Raw genomic sequence first — 16,194 nt, 5'->3', positions numbered from 1 at the left:
GTGAAATTAACATAAGTAATTAAAATCACAACAAACATACATTTACCGGGAATAAAAATGCCCAGCATCTTCTACTTTGCTGTTCTTTGTTGATAGTGAAGCTGTTGCTGTAGGGAAGTTTTACGTATTTATAGACTAAGTGCCTTTAGTGCTTTTTGTAATGGACCCTATGCCTACTCTCTTATTCTCTCTCACTAACCCTCCCTTCATTTTTTCGATATTCACTTACAAGACTTCCGGTTTTCTTTTCCGATTTTCCATTTTTTTCATACGAGTTATTTGAAAACTATTTAACTAGTGTATACAGTTATTTGAAAACTATTTAAATAGTATGTGTACTGTGCAAATGTCTTAGGCTACTAGTATTTTCACCAACAAAAAATGGTTTTAAGTCAGTTATATTTTTTTTATCATTATCGTTTGCTGTAGTGTGTCAGTAGAAAATATCAGTTTACATTTCCAAACATTAAATTTGTCATCAATTGTAATAATCCAGTGAGATTTTTGTTTGCACAAGGAACCTGTCTGGAATGACATGAAGAAAAAGAACAAACTGAGACAGACTAGAAGAACTGTGGCAACATCTTCAAGATGCTTCAAGAGCATCTTGCTACTGTGTGTGTGTGTGTGTGTGTGTGTGTGTGTGTGTGTGTGTGTGTGTGTGTGTGTATGTAACCAATGAATATGCCAATATATGCATTGCATTCACTGATGCATTGATGTGATGCCATGAGTGATTGAATTGGTCAACACTGCATTGGTGAATTGGGGATTTCTCTGACTTGTCGGTCACACACACACAGACACACACACATAAAGAATTCCCGGGCAACCTATGCAGAACGCTTGTTTATTAAATTTTCATGTTGTTGAGTGCTAAAAAGGCAACTTTTCTATCGCTTTCACACACACACAGACACACACACTTTCCACATCATGTAAGAGGATGCCCTGTTTTTATAGTCCCAGTATTAACAAGAATCTCATGATAACCTATGCTAATATCTTCAAGACCATGAACTACAGCCAATACCACTACTGAATCACTTGGTAACTTGGTAAAGAAGGTAAAATGTTCTTAATATTTTTGAGCAAACATGAAATGGCTACTGCCTGGCTGTAATTATTAACCCATCAATACAGTGCTTAGTCAGAAAAGTTTAGTGTTTGAAGAACAGATGAGCCTATTCACATCTGAAAGTAAATAGGGTCATAATGCTCTGAGCCAAATCACACAATTAAATCTAAAAATTCATGAGGGAAGGTAAAAAATAAACAGGTTTAAAATAGACAGGGAACATCAACAGAAGCCCATGACGAGCTCAATTTTTAAATATTTCAGCAAGGACTTCCAAGTGAGCTATTTTCAGCTTCAATTCATAATTTAATGCTCACGTTTTTTCTCCCAGAAACCTTGAAACCTTCCTCATACTAAGAAAAAAAGGAAAGAAACAAGAAAGGATGATCCAATGTTTGTCTTTTCAACAAACCTATCTTAGTAAGACACGTTATCTTTTTATAAGGACTTTCTTCTGCAGCCAAGCTACAGTTCTGAGGGAGCGTGGCAAGAAGAAGTCCTTAACAACTGAACCAGTTTCATAAGTCTAGAAGGAAAAATGGCTGCCATTCTTACACTCTCAGCTTTATCACTGTGGAAAGAAACAACAAGGACTAGCACATTTTGCTACAATTATGCAAATTAAACATACAGTTTATGTGGAATCTAAAAAAATCATCGGCTTGGAATATACAAGTTTTGCATTGTCAGGCAAGCCTAAACTGTTCAAGATTAAAATGCACTCTTCTCTCTACAACCGATTCAATTGTCTAGTTTGTGTACATTAGGCCATGTCATATTCATTTCATATTTGTACATCACCATCTTCATCTTTTATACAAAGCCCTGTTTTTCTGCTTTACCTGTTGCCTTTGTTGTAGTGGGTTGATCTGGCCTACCTATGACCTCTGTTGTGGTCTGTGTGGCTGCAATTATTCTTCATTGTATCTCAGCTCTGAGAGCCTATCTGATCCTAACCTTTGAATATCCTAAAGCCCCTTTTTTTTGGATTCTCTGAATGGAGCACAGGTGGCATTTATTCCCTTCATTTTGGTTTTGCAGAGCCCACAAACTCACAGCCAACTCACGGGGTTTAGAAGCAAGACACTGTTCTGGACGAGGTGTTCAAAGGAGAACAGCTCTTCAAGTAAGAGCTGCAGGTTTTCACAGGGGACATTTCCAATAAGTTCTGCTATGTCTACATGATTTTATGATTTTGGTTTTTCCAAATAAATACAAAACTTAGGCTCATTGGAAAAATATCCCTGTGGCGACATTTCTGAAAAAATGATATTATGTTGCTTCTTGCATGATTTGCAACACTTTCAAATCGAAATGCTCAGTAAGTGGCACTAAAATTGCATTTAATTTTCTCACAAACAGGAGAACGTGAATGCCTTGGTGTTTTATTGTGTTGCTTATTGTACATATTGTGGCAGTTTGCAAACAAATTGTCTGTTGGTTGGTGCTAAAAGGTCACTCTTCTATTGAGTTGTAAATAGCATACCACCTACACTAAACCTAACCAATAAAGTTAACAAAAGCAAATGTAAGATAACCCATTTGCAGTAGAAACAAGCTAAAATAGTTTCACAGTTTCTTCAGCAAATTAGTTATTGTGCATTTGCACTCCATATTGCAAGTGCAGCACTTTACCAGGTGAGCTACTGAGCAAGTTTACTCAACCAGAAAAGCCAAAATATGGAGCTCGTTATGTGATGCAAATGTCAAAATGTATTATGCTTATAAATTGTGCAGTATTTTTTTCAGTCGTAACATTGTATTGTGCAAGGAACCATGCAAAAATAAGTCTTTATTAATCAATAATCTGCCCCTGCAATCATAATTTCTTTGAAAAAGACAAGTTGTTTTACTGCCACTAGTGTTCATTTCAGCTGGAAACTGCAGTCAGTTATATTTATGGAAACATAGGTCTTTGTAGTTTTGCCAAAAACGCTGGTAGATGCATATTTTCCAATGAGCCTAAATTTAATAAATTTTCAGAGGGTTCATTTTTTTAAAGGAGGAAGTTCCAAGAACATAATCTCTAAAGAAGCTCTGAAGAGGAAGTAGAGTTTTGTCTGTAGAGGTCTGAGTTAAGTGAAATAGATGTCTGGGATATTTTCATTTTAGTTGTTTAGTTAAGCTTTCAGTGTTTTCATCTTAACTCTGCATATTCATATACAAATGTGTGTGATCATGTAGCATGTGATGGCACATACTACGTGACCTGAACAGGTGCTGCATTCACACATCACCTCTCAATGATTAGCTCTGACCTGTTGGCAAGGCTGCCTGAAACAGTATGAGCAGCTTGATTAGAGCATTTTATCTGTCCCAGCTGCCTGTTCTCAGCTAAGATTAAGATAACCCTAGTCACCGTTCAAAAAATATACCAATATAATATCTCAGACCAGCATTTCATCAGATACTGACGCTGACTACAACAAACGAAAGCCAAAAAGAAAATAGATCAATAAATCAATAAATAAAAACACTGAATGTTAACTATCATCTAACACATATAAATCAACTAACAACTTCCAATGAAAAATAACACAAAGACACGGAGGGGTCCCTCAGGAGTTACAATAGTCACATTTCTCTACTAAATATCAATGGGCATAATGGGTTTAACTGGTTAAAATTAAGCATAACTGAGAAAATATGTGTGTTCTGTGTCATCTATAAGTGACGCTGTGTCACAAATTGCATACTGCCGGAGTATGTGCTACATTTGATGAAAAACATTGAAAAGTAGATAGCATGTGGACTCTTCGTGGCATCATGGGATAGTGAAGTGTCAAATACACACATCAAAATCTGGGTGCTTTTCACCTACTGTTTTTTTTTAAATACTGTGTATTTGAATATAGTACTCTTTTGGAATAGTATGGAACTAGGTACTGTATATTTGGATGCAGCGTGACTACTAAGATTTAAATATGTAATACAATATGGTCCTGAGGGTGATTTTTCACCTATATGAACTACTTTAGTTTTATATTTACTTTGGTTTATATTAGTCCTAACTATTTAGGCCTAAAACAGGCAATTCAGAACACACTTTAGTATACATACTTTCAATTTAGAATACTTCAATTCATATATTTTAATCAGATTTTCACTATAACTGAAAAGGATACCTAAAAATGAAAATTGTGTCATCAATTACTCACCCTTGAGTTGTTACAAACCTGTATGAGTTTCTTTCTTATGCTGAACACAAAGAAAATATTTTGAGGAATGTGGGTGACAGAAGTGATTGGTTCCCAACATTCTTTGAAATATCTTCTTTTGTGTTTAGCAGAAGAAACTCATATAGTTTGGAACTTGAGGTTGAGTAAACGATGACAGAATTTTCATTTTTGGGTGAACTGTACCTTTAACGGTGAAGAGAACAACGTTTCAAGGACTACAGGATTCATTAAGATTAAAGCAAATCTGTTTTCTTATTTTTCACAGCTTTCTGCCTTTACTACACTGTGAACTTTAGAGTGGGTGACATATGGACAAACAGATATTGGGACAAACGTTCATTTTGAACCATGCTGTTCCTCTCAGCACATTCACTACACAAGTATTGAAATACCCCACTGCCACACATTTCTAGATCGTGATGTAGTGGCGCCTATGACTCAATCATCGCATTGTCAAAGCTATAGATTACCATTTCCGTTGCAGATTAGTCGTCATAGGAAAAAATTACATAACCTCGCCTCAATTTTCTATCACGTCATTTCCGTCTGAAGAGTTACTGTCTGTGAGGGAATACGCGAAAGGCAAGAGCCATCACTAGCGTCAGGTCCTTCTTCAAATCATTCATGGAGAGGGTGCTTGTCACATGATAAGAAATTGTATTTCAGATCTCGAAACAGTCGCAACTTTTAGTAGAATCCATGTCTCTTAAAGATACACATTTGTAGTTTGTGGTCGTCCTCACATGCATCGGCTGAGCCACGCGAATTAATCGCGAGCCAATCACGAACCACACCCCGGTTGTAAAGCGGCGAAAGACTGAATTTCTTTTCCAGATTGTGGATACCTTATATTGTCCACAGACATAAAACAGACGTTTTAGCTTCCCTGTTGTTCAAACTAGACTTGTTTTCTTTCTTCACACACCCACGCGCCTAATACAATAGCCTTTCGCCAAGTTAACATTCGCTCTGTGTTTGACCATATAAAAGAGTGTTTGGGCGCTTGCTTAAGGGTGAAGAGCACCTTGTGTTGCCCCCGGAGGAGATCGGGTGGAGTGGGGTGGCACGCGAAGTATGATTCATCCTCGCGCTCTGTCACGCCCCATCTCCCCGTCTGCTTTCCATGGTGCACCTGTAACTCGCCTGACCTCAAATCTAGCTTATTTCTACTCACACACTGCTGTTAAAACCAAGCTATGCTCATCTGTTACATGAACTCCTGCTTTCTATGCAGTAGAGGCCACTGCAACCAGACGCTTTTATCCAGCAAAGGATACTTGAAGACTCACGCGTTCGTAAACTGTAAAATCACTACGATTTCAGGGAGTCATTAATCACACCTTATGGGTAGTGAAAGGTCATGAAGCTGTGACTCAAAGGAAAGCGAAAGTGTCGAAAACGTCTGTGGATGCACAAAGGAAACCGTCCAGCACTTACTTTAGCATGGCTTGTTCCTTATCCTCTTCCTCCCTTTGCCGAACCATCACTGCCATGATGATTTCCCTTTCCTCCTCCGTGAGATGACTCAAGTCCGGCATATCAGGCATGGGAGCCGGCACGGTGGGTGGGCGAGGGCCGCTCTGGGGCCCTACCGAGGCGGACATCTTTTGCCCCGCTCCCAGGCGTATCTATTGGCAGTATCCCGAGCGCTGGAGCCACACCTCACGACATGGTCCACGGATAGAGCAGCGGTCTTTGAGAACAGTGCGAATCTCGCATGGTTTCAGGTACCCACAACTGTGCTTTTGTTTCTCTTCGTGTTTTTTTTTCTTTTTCAACCCACCCCTCCTCTTTTCTCGCTACCCCCACCCCCCGCCTCTCCCCTCCACCTCCAGTTACGGGAAGCCCATCATCTCTACGCCCGGAGACGACGCAAACAGAGGGACTCCGGCATTAGCTAGCAGATCTGTGATTTCCCCCTTCACTGAACCGGGGGCTCGGTATTGGGCGACGGCAAAGGCGGAGTCCGTCTCTCGCCCACTGATCTCTCTCTCTTTTTCGTCGCTCTCAGATTAAAAAAGAAGAGTCAATGGAAATGCAGATCCGCGAGCGCGTATACCACTCTCACCGACCGCATGCTTACTCAATGTGAAATGGGCAAAAAAGCATCTATATGAGAGTCATACCCCCCTTTCCTTTTTCATATCGGTGTGTGTGCTCGACCGTGCACACCTGGTTCGCGTCTCTGTATTTTTAGGAGTAGCCTATCTGGTAATAATTCAGTGCGCGCTCTCGTCAGGCTATTTTTAGAATCGCTCCCGAGCACCTCATGAATACAATCAATTCGTCTGTTTTGTCTGACTGAGGGATGTCTGTAATGAAATTATCCGCGAAAGTCTCAGGTGTGCGTGACATAAATAATCTCTAGACATCTTTAAAAACATAGTAGGCTACTGTAGCCCAAATGGTCTGTATAAATGTAAATTGAATGCATAGTCGAGTTGAAACCAGGTTTTGAGAATAAAAAGAAAAACCAACAATAATCCAGTTTATACGATTAGTTATTTCGTAAAATGGAGATGATTTACATTTAAGTGCAAACTGTAGTTGTTTTCAGAACCCTGGACAGCGACACGTGACGCAGAGTCACTCATTTCACTACACTGTAAAAAAAGTGTTAGCGTGCAATTGTTACCATTAACCAATACCTTATTTACCTTACCTTATTTAACCCATAAAACAAGTTTTGTTGGTATAAATTAATGTATTAAGGATGATTCAGTGACTGACTTAAAAAATAAAAACTGTTCATTTAGATTTTACCATTATTTAAGAGTTAGTAACCTTACTCTTATAGGCTACAATATATAAGTTCATATCTGTTTATGATGTCAGCCTTGGGATAAATACTGAAATGCATATAAATTCATGGGACGTCTGGAGCCATGCAGTATGTGTATGCAGAGCAAAAGCTCATCCAAAAATGAAAATTCTAATTGTTTGCAAATTCTCATGTTGTTCCAAACCTGTAAGTTTACTTTTATCTTTTTGACTTCTTTTTTCATTACTAAATCATTATTTTCCTGTTTATCATTGTAAAGCTTCTTTGAAACAATCTGTATTGTACAAATAGCTATATAAATAAAGATGACGTGACTTTTTTCCATGGAAACGAAAGGAGAAATCAATGTAGAATCTTCACATGGCCCTTTCGCATACAAAAAAGACAGTTCATAGTCACCACATCTGTCAAGCTCCAAAAGACTGCCAAAGATCTGGAATGTTCTTCGAATCCCTACCCAGCATGTCAGTGCATTGGGCCAGGTTTGACGTCACAGATGACACGTCACTGATTTTCACATGGTGCGGTAAATGCACATGATGCAGCAGTTTTAATACATAGAATGGAGAATGATATTTGAGAATTGTCATGAAAGAATAAAGTTTTCCATGAATACTTGCTGTTTAAACAGGACACGTCAAAGCGAACATTCTTTTACTCTTCAATTTATCCTGTTGATTAAAGTAGCTCAACTTTAGTTTGAGCAAACTCTGAGTTTTCACATTCAGAAATGTGTATTGGTTTTAAGTGGGTTTCATCGCCATAGTAAGTTATGCTACATGGCTACCCTGCTCCAGAGGTTTTATTCTGAGTTAGAAATCACAAATAGTTCGACCAATCAGCTCTGAGCAAAGTGACATATCATGCAATAAAGCCACTCCCCCTGTATCTCTTGCTTCGAATTAAAGCAGTTTACAGTGAAAACATTTTAGAGGTCTTTTTAAAATGACTAAACTTGTTTTCTTTTGAGCTCTTTGTGAAATATAAATTAATTACATTTTCTTCATGCTGCCTTCTCAAACATTAGCTGCAGCAACAGTTTATTCCTGCCTTGTAAATGCATTTAAAATTCATTATATTTTTAACAACATCATCTCTTAATCTTAAACTACAGCAGAGAAGTGAATTGCGCCAACTCTCGCGAGAAGTGAATTAAAACAATGCTCTTCATATTCTGTGTGATTGGCTGCTTGCTGCATGTGTCACACTTTCAGGTGCTCCAGAGTTTATAACGTTAGATAGAGCATTGTGAACCCACTGAACCTGATCTATCCCGGTTGGATTGTTTGGCACTCTGAAACCCAGCCAGCTTCATGCAACAGGTCACTCGAAGCGGCCTTTTTTTCCTTTTCTTTTCTTTTTTTAATTGAATCACTCAACATTTTACACCCTAGAGGGTGAAGACAAGAAAAATTATGCAAATATATTTGCCCATGTGGCGTCACATATCCCACAATTATAAAGCGAGCCATTTTCAGCACTTAGTTAAACAAATGCTTTATGTAGTCTACAAAGAGGAGGACACTTTAAGCGGTGAAACCAGCAAGATGTTGAGAAATGCAGATGTTTCAGAAACTCTTTGGCATTCGATTCGATTACGCTTTGAGGATTGCAACAAGAGCATAAAACACACATGCTAGTGCTTCAAAGACTCAAATATGAAAAATTCACACACACACACACGGCTGGAGGGCAAAGCATACCCAGATGACTGTTATGGTGTATAACAAAGAGTACAAGACTGACAACTTTTGCTATAGCTATACTTTACATTTGCTAAGTATAGCAGGTGTATGTTAGTATAAGGAACACAATCGTATTGTGTCTACTTCTTTATAAGAATGTGAATTTGTTTAAACTAACAAGTAGCCCAGATGTGGGAAAGGATGGTTATTAGTTTATTATTCTTCACAAGGTGTCATTCTCTTCTATACTGCTCAAATGAAATATTGTATCCGAATAGCAAAATAAAGATTGCGTAAATACAGCAGTTATATACACTTAAGTGCACTTTTAAATGTCTACAAGAAACTAGCACAGTGTAGCACCAGCAGAATTAAAAAAATTAATTAAAAATGTATATATATATATATATATATATAGATAGATATAGTTATCTCACGCCATCTGTTGATGGGACATGGCATTACAGAGGAATATACCCCGAGGCTAGTTGTCACAGCTAGCTTGTACTCCATTTAAGGTTTGTAAAGGTACTTTTTTTTTTGTCTGTTCATGTTAAATTTACAGAACGTGGTTGCCAGGAGATTACCGTGGCAAAAATACAACGACATAGTTAAAATTACGAGATGATATTTTGATGACTGTATATTGTAGTTTCTTAACACAATATGAGAAAAATTGTAGCGCTCCAAATAGGAAAAAATAAATCCTTTTACTGCAGGTGCATAGGGCCAAAGGAATAATTGAAAACGAATAAGGTAGCAAACAAGCACACTGAATCCAATTCAGGCTGAAAAAGTCTAGCAAAATATATATATATTTTTATAAATTGCATTTTCTTTTCTTTTTTTTTTGCACTATTTATTTCACCTGTTGGAGCTGTATACTTGTAATATTCTATGGTGGCGTGGGTTTGTAAACCTTTTTGAATCTATTACCCATTAAAGGCCATAATGTATGTTTAGGGTTATTTTATTTAAGTCATCATTTAAAAAATCAGTTTTTGACATGTACATACATGCATAAAGTAAAAACAACCGCCAACACTTTAGAAGAGAGACATGCATTCTAAGTTGTGGACTTAACACATAACTCAAAAATGCATCCATCTGCAATGAAATACCACAATGGCAAAGTTTCATATAAAAATGTAGCAAATTTGAAAGAAAAAATAGACATTGACATTTAACTGTAGACATACAAAATCTAATTTTCATGTTAGATTCAGGTAAGTGCTCTTTAGATTCAAAAAAAATTTTCCAGACGGATTTTATTGCAATCTTCTGGATGTCGTGTTGCAATACCATTGCGAAGAAGCATTTCTGTGTATGGTGGCCAGAAAGTATCATCAGTAGTCACATAAGGGTCATGAGGAGTTTCTAATGTTTTATTGGTCAATCTCTGCAATAAAAAAATAAATGTGCATGATTAAATGTGTTAATAAATAGGGTTAGTAAAAAAGTACTTATATGATATAATTTATTTTCCACTCTTATTTCAAATTTTCTTCCACGTAAGATGATTAAAAGCATAAAGTAACAATATAAAAAGAAATGTTTTATTTTGATGGGTATCTGAACATACCTCGATAATCTCACTCAGTGAAATCAGGTTAATCTCTGCATCATATGCAGCAGCCTGAAAAATCCAAATCCAATATTCATAAGCAACAACCTAAAAAAAAATCTAAATCCAATATTCTCTGATCTAATTGAGAGGGTGAAGGTGGCACCTACTCTTTTTTTCTTTGTGCCGTTTCCTTGGTGATCAGGAAGTGGGAAGTGCTCAGCTAACATGTCACTCAGCATTTCCATGAGGCTGCTGTGATAGTCCTTCAGATTGTTAATTTTTCTCTTCATATCCTGCAAAACACTGCAAAATAAATTAATAAATAAAAATAATAGTAATAATGTAGAAAAACAGCAGTTTTGTGATGCATATTTTTCAGGATTATCTGATGAATAAAAATGCCAAAAAAAATGCATTTATTTGAATTGGAAATCTTTTGAAAAAGTTTTGATGAATTTAATGCATCCTTGCTGAATAAAAATATAATTAACCCACAGTTTCTACAAAAATATGAAGAAGTTTGTGTTCAATTCTAACATGATGTTACACTAGGTTTGACATCATAAACACCAAACAGAAAGTGTCATTAATTCTTACATTCGTTGTAACCAAATGAATGAACGTTCCTAAAAATAAAGATAAAAATGTACAGGTTTGGAATGGCGTGATGATAAGTACATAAATTATGACCATTTTTAATTCTTGGGTAAATATCCTTTTGAGCAGATGTAAAAGCAGACAAAATGTGATTTTTAACCCTGGCATAAAACTAACAACCTGTGCTCGGATTTCTCGTTTTCACGTTGCAATCTCATGATTTTCTCACACACTGCATTCAACGCTTCTTTCTTCTCTGCCTGCCATGTCTGCTCCCTGAAAAACATTTTCAGAGAGATCACATGTTTATATTATACCTGAATGAATTTTGTGTGATATAAATCATGTGTTAAGAAAAAGTTAATTTAAACATAATCTTGAGTTATCATCATTAACTAAAACGATAAAAAGAAAAAATGTCTTTACTTGAAGCAAATGTTAACAAACAAAATATATTGTTATATATATATATATATATATATATATATATATATATATATATATATATATATATATATATATATATATATATAAAAATGTATAAAAAAATTCTTTCAGCTAGTTGCCAAGGCTACATTTCTCATTTCTGCTTAAAGTTAACACTTAGGCGTGGTTTCACAGACAGGGCTTAGACTAAGCCAGGATTAGGTCATAGTTCAATTAGGACATTTAAGCAATTTTTATAATCGTGCATTAGAAAAAAACATTACTGATGTCCATCTTGAGACAAAACAAAGGCATTGATATATTTTAAGATCAATCAGTGCAAGTTTCTTTCAGTTGAAACAGCTCAAACTTACAATTTAGTCTGGGACTAGGCTTAAGCCTTGTCTGTGAAACCGGGGATTAAAGTTCTAACAATAATAGTATATCAATTATACTGAGAGAACAAAAAACAATGCACTGCACCTTTTCAAAATCTTTTTCTGGGCATCCAGCTTTGCTTGTGAGCATGACAGGACCATTTTAAGTTGATTGTTGAGTCTTTGCAACTGTGAGGAAAAATTATATGAAAACTTGTAACAGCATTTACATTTTGATACACTCACTGCCTGTTGGGTGTTATTAAAGTGACAACTTACTTCTTCTTTACCAACCGCTAACAAAACTTCAGGACTTGTTGTCAGCACTAGTAGGAAAAAAAATACATAAGCTGTCTTGTCTTCACAAACTATGCAATTAAAATATGTAATCTTGAATACTGAACAAAACCTTTTTTTTCTCTTGCCCCTTTCATCTAAATTGAAACAGTACATAAAACAATAGATATAGCTTACATTTGGGTTCCATTTCTTGCCATTGCTCTAGCTCAGATGTGATTGCAATCAGGCGATTCACTGACTGCCCACCAAAAAAATTAATAAAAAGATGAGTAATTTGTGAATATTTTTATCTGAAGTGAAAAGCAATGTTAATATGCGCACAGCTAATTTTTAAACTCAAAAGTAGTGAAAGGAGAAGGACAAACCTCATTTGACTGATCATCATTAGCCTCTGTATCTGCCAGAATTATCTCATTTTGAAGCTGAAAGATATAATAACTTTTTACTGTATGTTGACATGGCAGTTGCATCCCAGCTGCATTTCGTCTGCAGCTGCGGTCTAAAAAGATTCACATCATCAAAAAGCTAAATGTAAGCAGGTGAACCTACATTAAGTGAGGCCCCGAGGCAAAATGAATCAATGAGGCCCTACGCAGTTTTGTTTACTGTGTGGAGACGTGCTGAAATCGCGTTTGGTCTCGTACTGTATCGTGTACCTTATCAGTGTCGTGCCTTGCTTGGCCATTTGTTGTTATAAAAAGGAAAGTGTGTCCAGCTGAATTCAATTAGTATTTTGTTAGTCGGGTATAAAAAAGCTTAGTTTACCGTGGCAGCCATTGTGTGAAGACCGAAGAGTGTAAAGACCATCGACGCTACCGTGCAGGGACACCGGCAAAGGATATATGTATCGCTTTTTATTTCATACCTTTTGTTCTTTAATATTCTGAATTGTTTTTAGCTTTATTTTTTGTTTTCATTTAAATGTTAAGTTTTGAAATTGTGTTGTATGCATTTGTCATTTTTATTTAACTTCTTTTCTTTTTTTTAAATGTGTGTATATACTATTTATAAAGTTTTAGCTTTGGATCTGTTTTAGTAGTTTTAATACTACAATTGATTGCTTCTGTTGTCCTCATTTGTAAGTCGCTTTGGATAAAAGCATCTGCTAAATGACTAAATATAAACATATAATAATATAAAATATTTTGTTTGTTAAAATATCTTCATTACCTAGAGATATAATTATACAACATACAAAATGTAGTCAAAACACATCTAACAGAACATAATTTTATTTTTTTACACATTAAAAGTGCTTATTTTTAATTAAAAATGTCTTTATAATAGAAAATACAATACAATCTTCAAGATACAGTGCAATCTTCGTATTTAGAAATACATGGTAAGCATCTTAAATTAATCTTTATTTTATTACTACTATGTGTAAATAGCAATTAGATACTATTTACACCAAGCGAAAACAGCATTTTTTTTAGCGATATATGCTAAGTGCAAAAACAGCAGTATTTTATTTGCTAGTAGTTAGATGCTATTTATACTTGGTGTAAATAGTGGCAGATATCAGCACTATTATATTGCAATACTTTATGAAACAGTATGCAATGATAACATATTGAATGAAAGTTATCATATTTATTAAAATGATTAAACGGATGCTGCCCTATTGGGACAATAAAGCCCTCACTACACCAATCCTAAAGACCTGTGAGGCACTTTATTTTCCACTTTTCGAATATTTCCTATTTTTTTCTTAACGATGGATGCTATTTACTAGGGCTGCAACAACGAATCGATTAAATCGATAAAAATCGATTACTAAAAGCGTTGGCAACGAATTTCATAATCGATTCGTTGTGTCGCGCGACGCGGAGACGTTTGATTATTAAAAAAAAAAAAAAAAAAAACTTTAGTTGAGCGCGGAGCGGAGTGAGTGAGTGAGTGGTCTCTCTCGCGCACGGATGCTAGCAGAGTTTGGCGCCTCATAAATAAAAAATAAAAAAAGTTAAAAAAAAAAACAACAAAAAAACGAGCGGAGGTAGAGGAAAGATACATGGCGGAGGCAGAGAAATCTGTGCGACCCAAGTCATCCAAGGTGTGGGAGCAGGGGCGGCGTTTGCGTATGGCAGAGTATGCAGTTGCCATACCCTAGCCCAGTCAGGTGCTGTGAAACATTATCCAAACTTGAGTCGCTTATAATTCGTTTTTATTATTTTAAATCAGAGAGTTTTAAAAATAGTAAACCAATGATAAGCATTAAAATAACTTGTCAGTAAAACTTCGTAACGCCATTGGATCATCGAGCTCTCAGCGAGACCTCGTACCTTCACCCGCCTCCGTTCAGATTGACGCGCGCACAGCCTGGAGAAGATGAGATCTCTGCTTTTTCGCAATGCAAGGGTGAATAAATAATTGGTGTTTGAATAGTACAGCGTTTTCTTTACTCAAACACTATGTCAGTAAAGGATAATGTTTTTGTGTGTTTGAAGAGTGGAGAAGAATTAGTTATTTGCTGTCTATATACGTTTTAAATATCCTGTGCATTATGTGCATAAGCGCTTAATTTGAGATTTTGGCCAAGTGTATTAAACAACAAGAAAAACTAAGCGCCCATATAGCTACAATCAAAGTTATATAACCTGTAAAGTTGATGAAAGCATAATGCACTTATGCACTGCATAACAGTTACAGCCGTTCTAACGACAGACAAAACACTCCATCTCCGTCATTCTCTGGTCAAAAACATTATTAACTCCATTTGAGCTTGATTTTCATATAATGTTAAGTGCAGGTGTCTGATACAATACCAACGCTAACGACGCAGTGTTGTTAAATTATTTAATTTTTGCACTCCCCAAAAAGTCTATATATTTGGCAGATGTAAAGCATACATGTGTATGTTTTTGTGTTAGTCCATTTTATTTTATTTTATTATTATTATAACAGCTCAGGGATGTTCAAGGAGCAACATGTTTGTGCACTTTCTAAAGATTTTAGTTCTATTTTTGAATAAAGGGTTGGAAATGAATGCTTTTTTTTTTATTTTATTTTTTTTTAAATCCGATTCATCGATTAATCGAAAAAATAATCGACAGATTAATCGATTATTAAAATAATCGTTAGTTGCAGCCCTACTATTTACACTAAGTGAAAATAGCAGTATTTGCTTGGCGATATGCTATGTACACGAAGTGCAAATAGCTATAGATTCTTTTTACACTGTGTTAAAATAGCTATTTGCACTTAGTGTAAATAGACACTCCATTTATTTTCCATTCCATTTATATATAAGATTGTTAAATGAACATTTAATTTCATCATTTTGGGAACATTATGGGGATGTTAACGTACTTTTCAATGTTCTATGAACATTATGAAATAATAACATAAGTAATAACATTTAAAATTAAAATGTTAAAACATTTCATGGATGATGTACAAAAAAAATTTTTTTTGCTAAGGTTTTGAGAACATTATTAAAGAGCAGATAACTTCGAAATCCCTTCCAGAGTGTTAGCCAGGGTTCTGAGAACGGCCCCCGTTAGTTAGCTGCGCGCCTTTTGATCTATAAAGAATCGTGTACTTTTATAACAAATAATTTGTATGCTTCATCTAATCTGACAACTGAGCACAAGATCATGGCACGTTACCTTCTGTAGCAGTCCAAACTGCTCCTCGCACTCCTCTAACAACACTGCTTTTGCAGCACCATCTGAAGACTGAGAGGACTGGGCGTCCTGCTCCATTTCTCTCTGCTTTGATGGTGCTGGAGTCTACAGATGTGCTAAAGCCAAACAAACAATAAGAACCAAACAGAAGAGCAGAAAAATGGTGACAACTCCAGCCAGATATATACAAACTTGTATTGAAAAGGTGAATGTACAAAGGACTGACACGTTAGCCGTGCAGCTAACAGTTAGCTAGCTATTTCAAATTACTAACGCGACAGTTTTGTAAAGTACAAAAGTTTACGTATATTTTGTGACGATAACACACAGTAAACCCAAATTACACAGTCACTATGGTACCTACCATCTATAGCTTTTCTTTTAAGTGAATGCTTCACCCGAATTTGGCACTGAACACTGTATATGCCAAACAAAAATACCGCCAGCAACAACGTCATGACGTCATGCTGGCGTCGCACGCTGTGGACGTTCAAGTGTTTTGTAACTGCGCTGCTTATGCGCAGACATGAAAAATGTTGTATTTTCATTTAATCCTACTTCTCATTTGTCTCCATAT

At 36.1% G+C, this 16,194-nt stretch overlaps 2 protein-coding genes across 3 annotated transcripts in view; both read right to left on the bottom strand.

Annotated features, from left to right (window-relative positions):
- rims1b (regulating synaptic membrane exocytosis 1b) overlaps nucleotides 1-6,042 on the bottom strand; it is an 81,811-nt gene extending 75,769 nt beyond the window's left edge. Inside the window, 1 exon segment of the mRNA XM_058772055.1 lies at nucleotides 5,695-6,042. Coding sequence (XP_058628038.1) covers nucleotides 5,695-5,861 — 167 coding nt within the window. The 5' untranslated portion in view covers nucleotides 5,862-6,042.
- Nucleotides 6,043-9,609: 3,567 nt separating this feature from the next.
- cenpk (centromere protein K) lies at nucleotides 9,610-16,139 on the bottom strand. Of its 2 annotated transcripts, XM_058771191.1 has the most exons (10): nucleotides 15,982-16,139; nucleotides 15,600-15,733; nucleotides 12,357-12,413; nucleotides 12,166-12,229; nucleotides 11,971-12,017; nucleotides 11,798-11,880; nucleotides 11,069-11,164; nucleotides 10,459-10,594; nucleotides 10,307-10,360; nucleotides 9,626-10,123 (listed from the first exon to the last, which is right to left on the bottom strand). In XM_058771191.1, the coding sequence occupies exons 2-10, from the start codon at nucleotides 15,693-15,695 to the stop codon at nucleotides 9,968-9,970; spliced, it is 789 nt and encodes a 262-aa protein (XP_058627174.1). In that variant the 5' UTR covers nucleotides 15,696-15,733; nucleotides 15,982-16,139; the 3' UTR covers nucleotides 9,626-9,967. The 2 variants fall into 2 exon arrangements, with proteins under 2 accessions (XP_058627223.1, XP_058627174.1); XM_058771240.1 differs by lacking the exon at nucleotides 15,982-16,139 and having other exon boundaries at nucleotides 9,610-10,123; nucleotides 15,600-15,721.
- Between the last annotated feature and the right edge of the window lie 55 nt (nucleotides 16,140-16,194).

This window comes from Onychostoma macrolepis, chromosome 01, assembly GCF_012432095.1.
Source record: "Onychostoma macrolepis isolate SWU-2019 chromosome 01, ASM1243209v1, whole genome shotgun sequence".
NCBI lineage: Eukaryota > Metazoa > Chordata > Actinopteri > Cypriniformes > Cyprinidae > Onychostoma > Onychostoma macrolepis.
This window is presented reverse-complemented; position numbering and strand designations above follow the sequence as displayed.

Coding starts and splice junctions, on each gene's coding strand:
- cenpk (XM_058771191.1), bottom strand. CDS start 15,695: ATGGAGCAGGACGCCCAGTCCTCTCAGTCTTCAGATGGTGCTGCAAAA. Junction 10,361..10,458: donor ACGGCACAAAGAAAAAAAGA/GTAGGTGCCACC, acceptor TGGATTTTTCAG/GCTGCTGCATATGATGCAGA. Junction 10,124..10,306: donor CACTGAGTGAGATTATCGAG/GTATGTTCAGAT, acceptor TTTTTATTGCAG/AGATTGACCAATAAAACATT.